Consider the following 13,316-nt stretch of genomic DNA (forward strand, 5'->3'; position numbering starts at 1 on the left):
ACCCATCAATGCTCAATCAGTCCAATATTTAGTATAATTAACACACAGTTGGCTGAAGCTGAGAACCAGCTTAGAATTAATTTATACTTCAAATATAATATTTGTGGAGCAGCAACAACGTCTGATAAAACTACTTTTTTTAAATCAAATACACTCAACTTTCAGTTTGTTAGATTCCCACAACTCTGTGTAATAAATATTCAGTTTTTATTGAAACAGTTTAACATGCTGTTTCATCTGTATCATCACTTTGCAGGCTGCAGACTTTGACACTGTTGAACTGTGTTAAAGTAAGAAGAGTTTCTGTTTTTTACTTTACCACATTTGCATTAATGCATCTCAGGCTACAGAAGAGGTGTCTCACCTTTCTTCTTTTCGTAAATCACTAATCCAGTGATGACAATAAGGACAAGACCAGCCACTGCAGCAATGAGGAATGATAGGATGAACATGTCACTGAGCTTCTCTGTTGAAAACAAACACAGTAAATGGTTTTGTTTATAAGCTTGTTTGGCTGATATTAAAAACCAATGCAACCTATTTAAGATTGAACAAAGTTGAAGTTCTCTAAGTTGTAATTTAAAAGCGCACTTTAACTGTAGAGAGCTGGACTGCGTGAGTTCAGTCTTACGTTCAGTGGTCTTGATCACGGCTTTGTCCAGTTTAGTGATGATGTCCACCTGAACACCAGAGAGCTGAAACACACAGTCGTATCTCCTCCAGTCTTCAGGTTTGACTGATGAAATGTTCAGATCAACTCTCATCTGGAAGGTTCCATCATGGTTGAGGAGGATCTCTCCATGGTCCACGTCCTCATGAAGCTTCTCTCCATCTTTCCTCCACAACATTGTGGCTCTATCAGGGTAGAAACCTGTAGCGTGGCAGCTGACTGGAGAGGACGGAGACTTCTGGAGGAGAGACACTGAGGGAGGAACTGGGAAAGACAGTTTTTAGTTTTTCAATTACTACATACTAATAGTACTATTCATGTGTGATGTAAAATATTCTGCCTTAGTCTGAAATAGTAATTTATGCCATGTCAGGTAAAATTTAAAAAGGACAGGGAGGACAGAGGGGAAGAAAGACAGATGCAGAGAATTTGAGGAATGAGAGAAAAAGCAAGAAAGAAAAAGCAAGAAAATAGAAAGTAAGACTGGTGATAAACTCATTGTAATGTTAGTGTAAAATAATAACAAAGGAGATATAATAACATTATTGTGCAAACAATTCTACCTGTTGTCAGTAGTGAGGTTTTTCCATAGTTCACATACGTCTTTAACCAATCAGGACAAGTCTGGGTGAAGTAATGATGTGTCTGCTCTGCCACAACTTTGCTACGATCCAACTTTTGTTTGGTGATGAAACCCTGTTGCTTTGGAGCGATCCATGTCTCTGTCTTCAGGTCAAATATTATGAAGTCTTCTCCATCGTAACCAAACTGATTTAACCCACTAATCTCTCCAGTCTCATCATCCCATTCACAGCCGTACATGTTCTGGAAAACATGAACACCTGAGAGAGAAACACACACTTCAGTAAATCTCAGCACAGTAACAGTTCATCTCACATCTTTTCCACAATCAATGGATCAGTCCAACAACTTCCTGTTAAAAACTATGCTGTATGGAGGTTTTTCTAGAAGCTTCAGTCCAGAGTCAACTCACCTGCTGCACCTGGTCAGTGTTTCATGTTCAGCAGTTTGTTAGTACAACTGGTCAGAATAAGGCAGAGACCAGTAAGACCAGTACAGAGACTAGGAAACAGTTTGTGTGTCCTGATTTGTCCACTATCATACAATAATTCAGTACATTCTGAGTGTGATGGAAATTTTCCCTCTTGGAAGAATTGTAGACAGAAATCAGCGTGATGAACCATCTCAGTTTAATACATGCCGGCATGGAGAAGAACACATGGATGTTGGTGTCTTCTGACTTGTGTCTCTCAAACTCCTTCTATTTATACTCAAACCCAAGAAAGGAACCACCCTCACAAAACATGAATGACGAAACCAGGTGAACGCAGTTGACAGAATTCTTGTCCCTTTCTAGGTTCTCTGAAGATGTCAGTTGTGAAGCTATAAAACCCTTTTATTGCACCTTTTTGTAGATCCTGTGACCCCAGGACTCACTATTTACTACATTGCTTTGGGCCTTGTAACAACAAAGTGCCTACTGTGATCTTAAGCCGTCCTCTAAACATGACGCACCCTTTGACTTCTTGTCCTATTTGTGACCTCTTCAATAAGCCCATCTTTTTTGCCTGTTTGCTAATTATCCAACTATAAGACTAAATTTACTCTATTCCCCCACATGAGACAAACCAACACAATGTGGTCAACACATTAGCCATCATTCACTCACATGGTCTTTCCTATCACTGCTACGCTGATGACACACATCTCTTCCTGTCCTTTCCACCGGACGACTCCACTGTCTCATCACGCATCTCTGCCTGTCTCTCAGACATCTCAGCCTGGATGAGTGAGAGACATCTTCAACTCAACCTCTCCTGGACCGAAGTCCTTGTCTTCCCAGCCAGACCTTCGACACTACACAACATCAGCATCAGCATGGGATCTACAGTGATTGTCCCCACTAAATCGGCCAAAAATCTGGGGGTCATCGTCGACGACCAACTGAGCTTTAAGGACCACATCTCCTCAGTCTCTAGGGCTTGCAGATTTGCCCTCTACAACATCAGGAAGATCAGACCCCACATCACGGAATATACAACCCAACTCATTGTACAGGCGCTGGTCATATGTCGTCTTGATTACTGCAACGCTTTGTCCATGTTCCCTTCTGTTGCATGATGTTCCACCATATTGTGAGGATCCCTATGCCTTTCTGTTGGTGAGTCAGTTAAAGGACTTTCTATCCAAAGAAAGAAAAAGATTTGTAGCATATCCATTGTAAAAGGTCTAAGTACACAGAGTATGTACCTCACAAGATGGCAGCCCAACCCTCCAACAGTTAACATGGTGTGATGTAACTTCATATTCTCTCTAATTGTTAAATGAACGTCTGATTATGCTGAGCAAGTGATTAATTAACAGATTTAGTAGGAATGTTGTGCATGTGTGTCTGTGCACGTACACATATGTTCACTACTGTAAAAACAAAGAACAAAAAAACAGGATAAATCAGCATCAACAATATTTACCAGTAATAAGTGAAATGAAACAAACCAGTTCTGTTGAAGCGCTTTTTTACAATTTCAATGTTGGCTTTGAAGGTCTGCTGGGCATCAATCAATCCATTAGTGTTCCTCTCCCAGTAATGTGGATCATCTGCTGTGACTTTGTTCATCCAGTCCTGTTTGGGTTCTGCTCTCATGGTGTCACTGTCATAGTGGATGATCTGAACATCATCAACCACACCAACAGCCACAAATTCTGGAAAGTCTGGGACTCCAGAAGATGCAGTGTAGAAATACTTCAGAGAGTGAGACACTGAAAGAAAAAGTTAATGTCATGATTTTAGTTTAATTACATTTTACAAATCAGTGAATGTTATTTCCCTGATATCAGAATCAAATGGATCTACATGTGTTCAAGACATTTAATCATAGAAGTTGTGCACTACATAAATAAAAAGTTAAATATAAAGATATGTGAACTGTGGCCAAGTATTTCAGATTTTCTCTTAAGAAAAATACATACATAAATAAATAAATAAAGTGTTCAAATTAGGTATCCAACCTTCCATAGATAGAAATTACTGTAAAACAACTATCTTCTTCTCATGCTTTCATATCTATAAGAGCTGCATGTGTTCTCCTATGGAAAAGGTTTTCCATATTTCATATTTCTGTAAGCTGCACTTTAAAATGATATTGTACATAAAGTTTATGTTATAACTCATTGTGTGCAGTTAAAATTATCTGTAAAATGACTTTTAGTGTTTTTTTGAAAATTGTGTAGAGTAACATAAATATACAGATGTCAAACAATACAACATATGAGCTTTGTACACATATTATCACCTTACAAAGTTTTCACAGATGCCTTATTTACTTATTCTGAGAGAGAAACAGGTTATATGTTTTTTATGTTATTTGTTTTTCTTCTTCATATTACAGTGTCAATGTTTGTGTGATTAAAAAACATTTCTGGTATCATGTTAGAAAATGTTTAGAAAGACTAAGATCCATGAATCATCTTCAACCAATCAAGCAGGACTGTTGATGCATTAACACCATTAATGCACTTGTTGGGATAATTAATGATAATGTACACAGGTAAATCCACGTTTCTAACTGTATTAATTATAAACCAACTAATTTAATGCAAAAACTAATTATAATATTTCCATCACGTTTACAAAATTACTTTTATAATTTATTTATATCTCTGAGTTTATTTTATTTCATTTTTTGCTTTGAACTGTTTTGTGCTGTTTACACTTCATTATGCCTTAATTTTGTCATTAAGATCAATGTTGTGCCACATCTCAAAGTCACTATGGAGGCATAAACAGAACAATCCTGTATTTACAACATGCATTGAAACAATGAACCTAATACTGGAAAATAAATAAAACACGTTATTAAACTGTTTCCCCTTTCAGAAATAAAAACACTGAATAATAAATTGTTAGATTCAAATAGTAATAATGATAAATGAGAGGAAGGTTTACGCCTACTAATGTGAGCTTTAAGATTAGAAGTTATATCGTATTCCATATATTTTGATAATCTGCCAGGAACCTTCATATATTTAAGTCAGAGCTTATTAAAACAGACCATAATAACATTACGCGTTTTTTCTTTTATGATCAAATGACATTAAAAAGTGTTTAACTCACCTCCCGTCGCGCCGTTTATTCCCAGGAGAAGCAGAAATATCAAGGTGTCCATTGTGTAATTTTTCTTCAGTATCTCGTATGCTCTATAATTCCCAGATAGGCTAATTTTTTTTTTTCCTCAAAGGATGAGACATGGTCTTTTGGGTGTTGTCTTTCCAAGTCTGACCCGAAGAACTGAAGAGAGGTTTAACATCCACCACCATCTGAACCAATGGGATTTTAGTTTCAGTGTTACATAACTAAAAACTGGGTTACACTGACAGATTGGGGTTATTAACGAAAGTGAAAGCAAAAACATTAGAACTGACTCTTGATTTAATAATGATAACTCACCTCCCATCGCGCCGTTTATTCCCAGGAGAAGCAGAAAAATCAAGATGTACATTGTGTCCATTTTCTTCAGTATCTGTAGTGGCCTATCAATGGTGTGTTGCTCTACTTTAAACATATGACAACAGGGGAAGCAGGTTAATGGATCTCAGGATCAGGGAGTGTGTTGTTCAGCCTGCAGAATTTTTCCAACTCATCCACAACAACAACTTCTATAAATGTAAACGCATTTATTAATACACTGATCAGCCACAACATTATTACCGGTGGTCTTAATAACATCGTGGAGGGTCAAGGGTCAGCATGACCTTATTACAGTTTTACTTGCTAAGACCTTTTCACTGTTTTCACACTTTTTGTGTACAGAACAGTTAAGACACAGACCAAACTTTATTGGGTTAACATGTAAAAAAAAAAAAAAAAAAGGAACTGCACCTAATAAAAACTGATCCAAATTATTTTGAATGATGAATCCCTAACGTGCCAGTGCACAAGTTTTTAGCCATCTTTAAAAGATAAAACCCCCATGCTGCTATTTGCATGCATGGTTTAAAGATGCCAAAGTCATAATCTGTCAGGGTCATTTCTTCTGGGTCTGGTGTACAACTTTGTGTTACTAAGACATTATCTGTTTCTAAGCATCAGTTGCAAAATAAAAGTTTCTCACAAAAAAAATAAGGAAACAAGCTGAAAAGACACTTGAGTGCATAGTCTTTTTTTTAAGGTAAAACTTATTTATTTTATCTTGAAAAAAATATAGCACAGCTTTTAACATGATGTAAGTTTCCATGGACATTATCTCCTCCATCCAAACTTTATCTCTCATAAACACATGCTGACACGTGTCATCATAGCTCCACCCACAAACCTCTGAAAACACATGCGCTGCCATGTTGCGTCTTCACGTGTTGGCAGAAATGGCAGAAATACAAAACCTCTCTTTCTTGGCAGTATCTGAAGGGCAGACTGGCTGTCCATGCTTTATTTCTAACACCAAAACTATTTGCCTCAGTATCAACATATTTGCCTCGAGCCTTGATGACGTTCAGATTCGGGGCTCAAAAGAAGTTAATAAACACAGAAATGAAAGTCTCCATTATCAATTTCTGTAACAGGCCAAAGTAAAAACAAGCAAAAGATCTTGACAAAACTGGGAAACACAAGAAATTACAAGTCAAATAAAGAAAACGTAATTTATTGTATTCAAAAAGTTTCAATAAATAACCTGAGTAGAAACAAGTCATATTTAACATACAACTCTATCACACAAAACATCACTAAAGCTAGAAAAAGATTTGGTCGACTTAACAGAAGGTTCAGTTTTTAGCATTTATAAATAGATCGAATGGCAAGTGACAGATCCCAATATAAATTGTGAAAATGTCTTAATTACAAAACACACATGTTAGAAAGATTCAAGCTTCAAACTTCAAAATAAATCCTAGATTGATGTGTAGAAGTATACAGAGGTAGATCTGTTTCAATGTCTAGTACACTGTCATTTGTCTCCTCATCAGATTTAGTCTGTTTGTATTTGCACATTGAAATATGTCATTTTGAAGAAATTGTGCATATTCGTGGATTTGAAGTTGTGCAGACGTAGATGCCATGTTACTGTGGAATTAAATCAATTGTGGAATTAAACATTATTTTTTTAAATGTTCAATTTAAAAACATGAACAACGTTCAAAATGCGAAATCACTGCTTAAACCTTCTTTGAGCTGCACAGAGTAGCTACAGCCTGAAGCCTGGTCATTATGTCCATCACTCATCTGCTGCCTGATCAGTGCTAAATATTTCCTGATTGTATCTGGAGTAAAACTGTTCTTTTAAATTCACTCTAATGTTAAGAAACTGTTTCTGAAAATGTTTAAAAGTGTTATAACTACTTTTCATGTAAAAAAAATCCAAGCTCACTGCAAAACACTGCATTTCATCCACATGTGAATGATTTTCCAGCCATTTTAGTGCTGTGGCCTTTTGTTCATGTCCTGAATACACAGTGAGTTGTGTCTTTGCTGTAACAAAGACTCAACTCATTGTGTAACTTGTAATTCTTCCAAAGCAGAACTTTAATTCCAATTCTTGATGCTGCAGATTCTTTATTGGCACTTCACTCCTGTTGGGACAAATGAGCCTTCATAAATCAGCAGTGTAAAACATGTTTTCAAAAACCCAAATTGTATTCAAAAATGGAAACGTATGAAAAAGTTAAGACTTGTAGGGATTTAAAATCTGCTTAGTCAGAGTTTACACACAGATGGTTATAAAGTGAATATAGTGATAGTTCAGACAGAGCAGTTAGTTACCTGTGATCAATAGTCTGTCGCTGTGAACACTGTCTGTAGAGGAATCGTCAGAACGTTTTGACATCAGTGCTGATGGCAGCTGTTAAATCAGAAACACACTGTTACTGGCATCCTGACACTGTGAGACATTTTCAATCCAGAAACATTTTGTAAAGCACAGAGTGGATGTCTGGTCAGACAAAAGAATATGAAAACAAGTTTTACTTACGGATCAGTGGGCGTTTGGCTGAAATTAAATAAAATACAAATAACTTCAGTTATTCATCAATAAGAATTAAGGTACAATAAAAGCAATAAACAGAAGCTGCATGTTGTGCAATGCACAGTAATAAATAATATTGCTGATGATGATGGTCAAAAAGTTGGATGTTGATGATGATGATGATGATGATGATGATGATGATGATAACAGTAAAATAACAGTACAATTAACATTCATGACTGTGTTTATGTTTTCGTCTCTCACCATCTCTCGTCTTCTTTCTGTAAATGATGAATCCAATCAGACCAATGAGGACGACAACAAGAACAACTACTGCAATGATGGCGATGATCATGTTCATGGATGTTTCTGTTGAACAAACAAGAATCAAATCACATCCTGTACAGATGAAGCAGGTCAGAAGAGAAGAATCTAATATAGAGACACACAGACCATATTTTCTTGTTTGTCCTGCTGTTGTTTTGCTAAATTGTCTGAACATATAATAATGTAATTACAATGTGTATCATTGTTAATCCTGATCTGCTGTAATAGAAAATTTTCCTCTTGGAAGAATTGTAGACAGAAATCAGCGTGATGAACCATCTCAGTTTAATACATGCCGGCATGGAGAAGAACACATGGATGTTGAGTGTTGTTTCTGACTTGTATCTCTCAAACCCCTTCTATTTATACTTAAACCCAAGAAAGGAACCACCCTCAGAAAACATGACTAAAGAAACCAGGTGCATGCAGTTGACAGCCATCACTCTTGTCCCTTTCTAGATTATCTGAAGATATCAGTAACGAAGTCAATAAAACCCTTTTATCACCCTCTTTTAGATCTTGCGACCCCAGGACTCACTATCTACTACATTTCTTTGGACCTTGTAACAACAAAGTGCCTGCTGTGATGTTAAACATTCCTCCAAACACGACCCATCCTATGATCTCTTGTCCTCTTTGTGACCTCTTCAATAGCTCATCTTGGTTGATTGTATGCTAATTATCTAATCATATGACTAAATTTACTTTCTTCCCTCACACTGCCTTTGTCTGTTTTGGATTCTGTCCTACAGGTATGTTCATGGCACCACGTGTGAACACAATACGAGCTTCTGACAATCCTGTTTACTGTATTTATTCATACAGTGGATGTATCACTAAATTCTCGACATAGTTGTGTTTATCAAAGTAAACAGTGCTGCAGAAAAAAATCTTTGTGGACAACAATTTTAAAAAATGCCTTATAACTTCAAAGCAATAATGTCTATTTGTTTGATTTGCTTATATAAGAAACTGGATGAAAAAAAACTGGAAAAAAAATTAAAAAGAAAGAAAGAAAAAGAGATGAAACAAATGCAACACAGATAGACAATATACTGTTTAACACATGAACTACAGAATTATTAAAGTAAAATTAATGTTACCACTGGTCCTGATCACAGCTTTGTCCAGTTTAGTGATGATGTCATCAACACCAGAGAGCAGAAACACACAGTCGTATCTCCTCCAGTCTTCAGGTTTGACGGATGAAATGTCCAGATCAACTCTCATCTGGAAGGTTCCATCATGGTTGGGGAGGATCTCTCCATGGTCCACGTCCTCATGAAGCTCCTCTCCATCTTTCCTCCAGTACATTGTGGCTCTGTCAGGGTAGAAACCTGTAGCGTGGCAGCTGACTGGAGAGGACGGAGACTTCTGGAGGACGGAGACTGAGGGACGAACTGGAGGAGACAGTTTTTCATTTTTCATTTACTACATACTAATAGTACTATTGATGTGTGATGTAACATATTCTGCTTTAGTCTGAAATAGTAATTTATGCCATGTCAAGTAAAATTTAAAAAGGACAGGGAGGACAGAAAGAGAGAAAGGGAAGACAGAAGAGAATTTGAGGAATGAAGCAGAGAAAAAGCAAAGAAAATAGAAGATAACTCATTGTAATGTTACTGTAAAATAATAACAAAGGAGATATAATAACATTATTGTGCAAACTATTTAACCTCAGTCCATGTGATTCTACCTGTTCTCAGTAGTGAGGTTTGCCCATAGTTCACATACGTCTTCAACCAATCAGGACAAATCTGGGTGATGTAATGATGTGTCTGCTCTGAAACAACTATGTCATTATCCCACTTGAGTTTGGTGATGAAACCCTGTTGCTTTGCAGTGATCCATGTCTTTGTGTTTAGGTCAAATATTATGAAGTCTTGTCCATCGTAACCAAAATGACTTAACCCACTAATCTCTCCAGTCTCATCATCCCATTCACAGCCGAACATGTTCTGGACAACATGAAAACCTGAGAGAGAAACAAAGACTTCAGTAAATCTCAGCACATTATCAGTTCATCTCACATCTTTTCCACAATCAATTGATCAGTCCAACAACTACCTGTGAAAAACTATGCTGTATGGAGGTTTTTCTAGAAGCTTCAATCCAGAATCAGTCAGTCAACTCACCTGCTGCACCTGGTCAGTGTTTCATGTTCAGCAGTTTGTTAGTACAACTGGTCAATGCAGGTTTGCTTCCTAAACAGATCACTCCATGTTCCCTTCTGTTGGATGATGTTCCACCATATTGTGAGGATCCCTCTGTCTTTCTGTTGGTGAGTCAGTTAAAGGACTTTCTATCCAAAGGAAGAAAAAGGTTTGCAGCATATCCATCGTAGAAGGTCTAAGTACACAGAGTATGTACCTCACAAGATGGCAGCCCAACCCTCCAACAGTTAACATGGTGTGATGTAACTTCATATTTTCTCTAATTGTTAAATGAACGTCTGATTATGCTGAGCAAGTGATTCACTAACAGATTTAGTAGGAATGTTGTGCATGTGTGTCTGTGCACGTACACATATGTTCACTACTGTAAAAACAAAGAACAAAAAAACAGGATACAGGCATCAACAATATTTACCAATAAAAAGTGAAATAAAACAAACCTCCAGTTTGGTTAAAGCGATGCTTTGCAGTTTCAATGTTGTTTTTGTAGGTCTGCTGGGCAACAATGAATCTCTCATTGTTCCTCTCCCAGTAATGTGGATCATCTGCTGTGACTTTGTTCATCCAGTCCTGTTTGGGTTCTGCTCTCATGGTGTCACTGTCATAGTGGATGATCTGAACATCATCAACCAAACCAACCACCACAAACTCTGGAAAGTCTGGGACTCCAGAAGATGCAGTGTAGAAATACTTCAGAGAGTGAGACACTGAAAGAAAAAGTTAATGTCATGATTTTAGTTTAATTACGTTTTATAAATCACTGAATGATATTTCCCTGATATCAGAATCAAATTGATCTACATGTGTTCAAGACATTTAATCATATAAGTTTTGCACTACACAAATACAAACTTAAATATATAAATATGTGTTTTATTGCCCAATATTTCAGATTTTATCTTGAAAACAAATACATAAATAGAAATTTTTAAAAAATCTATTAATCAAGTCATCGGATTATGTATCTAACTTTCATTGATAGAAAATACTGTAAAACAACCATCTTCTTCTAATATTTACTGTAAGACCTGCAGCTGTTCTCCTATGGAATATGTTTTTTTCACATGTTTGACTAAGAGGTTCTTTTTATTCTCCAGCCTTTTTTTTAAGTAACAGAGTAGATGTTTTGCACTTTGGGTTTTGCAAAATTAGTTTCCATTTCATAATCCAGCATTGTCCTCTGCTGTATGCAGATCATATTTCTGTAACTTTACATTTACATAAAGTAACTGTTATAACTCAATGTGTGCAGTTAAAATTATGTGTAAAATGACTTGTAGTGTTTTCTGAAAATTGTATATTTATGTACAGTAACATAAATATACCGATGTCAAACAATACAACATATGACCTTTGTACACATATTATCACCTTACAAAGTTTTCACAGATGCCTTATTTACTTAATCTGAGAGTGAAACAGGTTATATGATTTTTTCTTTCTGTTGCTTTTAAGTGATTAAAGGTGTAGATCTGATACATATTACAGTGTCAATGTTTGTGTTATTTAAAAACATTTCTGGTATCATGTTAGAAAATGTTTAGAAAGAAAAGGATCCAATTTTGTATCAATACACAGGTTTTGTTTTGGCTTCAGCAAGTTCCAGTCTTTGAAAACAACACCATTAATTAACAGGTAAAATCATGTTTCTAATCTGTTAAAGTGTGTTGAATATAAACCAACCTATTTAATGCAAAAGCTAATTCTAATATTTACATCACATTTACACTACTTTTAAAATAACTTTTATAATTGCTCTGAATTCTATATCTGAGTTTAGTTTTTCTTTTGTTTTAATCTGTTTTGTGCTGCCTACACTTCATTACGTTTTCATTTTGGCATTAAGATCAATGTTGTGCCACATCTCAAAACCAAAATGGAGACATAAACAAACAGAACAATCCTGTATTTACACCATACATTGAAACAATGAACCTAATACCGGAAAATAAATAAAACACATTATTAAACTGTTTCCCCTTTCAGAAATAAAAACACTGAATAATAAATAGTTAGATTCAAACAGTAATAATCAAGTGACAAATTTCATAGTGAGGACGGATGATGGGCTGACGTCTGCTTTGTTATTCCATGCGATCTACCCACGCTACCTTTGCCATCGACCTATTGGGCTGCGATGGACCAACAGCCTGCAGATCATAAAAACATGACGCGTTTTTTCTTTTATGATCAAACGACATTAAAAAGTGTTTAACTCACCTCCCGTCGCGCCGTTTATTCCCAGGAGAAGCAGAAATATCAAGGTGTCCATTGTGTCCATTTTGTCCATTTTCTTCACTATCTATTATGCTCCATAATTCCAGATAAGCTATTTTTTTTTTTCCTCAAAGGACGAGACATGGTCTTCCGGGTGTTGTCTTTCCAAGTCTGACCCGAAGAACTGAAGAGAGGTTTAACATCCACCTCCATCTGAACCAATGGGATTTTAGTTTCAGTGTTACATAACAAAAAAACTGGGTTAAACTGACAGATTGAGGTTATTAACGAAAGTGAAAGCAAAAACATTAGAACTGACTCCTGATATAATGCACAACACTACAAGTGAAGAAATGAACAAATGAAACTTAAGCAGACAACACAAATATTTTATAATTTATATGTGTGTAATTGCATAATAAAAGTGAAACAATGTGCAAAATAACAAAATAAAGCAAAATGAAGTCTAACAGCAGCTGCAGGACAGATCTTCATAACTGACATCATACATCATTTTTTAAAGTTATAACACAAAATGTGAGTGCAACATTTCTTCACACAGACCAAACACACAACATCAGGTTAAATAAAGTACAAGTGAGATTATAGTGTGAAATAAATAATAAAATAAATAATAACTTCTGACATCAACAAAGGAAGTTGTTTGTAATACACTTGAGAAAATGTTGCTGTGTGGAAGATATCAGCAGTATCAATAATATTTCAGAGTTGTTACTGCTGAGTCACCATTGTTTATTTTTAAATGTTGATATTAATTAATTCTTGAATTAATTGAATTTCCATAAAATGTAATAAACAAACATTCCATGTGATCATCTTTAAGAAAGCTAATGGGAAGGCATGCATGCACAAATATTTCAAATATTAAACACAATATTGATAAAACACAAACAGTCATGATCTTCATGTCTTTATTAAACACATTCA

At 35.8% G+C, this 13,316-nt stretch overlaps 1 protein-coding gene across 11 annotated transcripts in view; it reads right to left on the reverse strand.

Annotated features, from left to right (window-relative positions):
• LOC137101143 (major histocompatibility complex class I-related gene protein-like) overlaps positions 1-12,623 on the reverse strand; it is a 46,890-nt gene extending 34,267 nt beyond the window's left edge. For 4 of the 11 annotated variants that reach the window (XM_067479215.1, XM_067479142.1, XM_067479158.1 and 1 more), the window contains exons 1-5: positions 12,372-12,600; positions 10,592-10,858; positions 1,234-1,512; positions 632-934; positions 365-466 (exon numbers count right to left, since the gene is read on the reverse strand). In XM_067479215.1, the coding sequence (XP_067335316.1) occupies positions 365-466; positions 632-934; positions 1,234-1,512; positions 10,592-10,858; positions 12,372-12,441 (1,021 nt within the window). In that variant the 5' untranslated portion in view covers positions 12,442-12,600. Of the gene's footprint in view, positions 1-364; positions 467-631; positions 935-1,233; positions 1,513-3,187; positions 3,452-4,805; positions 5,009-6,549; positions 7,256-7,445; positions 7,525-7,653; positions 7,672-7,911; positions 8,017-9,077; positions 9,375-9,673; positions 9,953-10,591; positions 10,859-12,371 lie in introns of those variants that run through there. The other 7 variants (XM_067479206.1, XM_067479133.1, XM_067479226.1 and 4 more) reach the window with 6 other exon arrangements.
• Between the last annotated feature and the right edge of the window lie 693 nt (positions 12,624-13,316).

The sequence above is a fragment of the Channa argus genome, chromosome 1 (genome assembly GCF_033026475.1).
Source record: "Channa argus isolate prfri chromosome 1, Channa argus male v1.0, whole genome shotgun sequence".
Taxonomy (NCBI): Eukaryota; Metazoa; Chordata; class Actinopteri; order Anabantiformes; family Channidae; genus Channa; species Channa argus.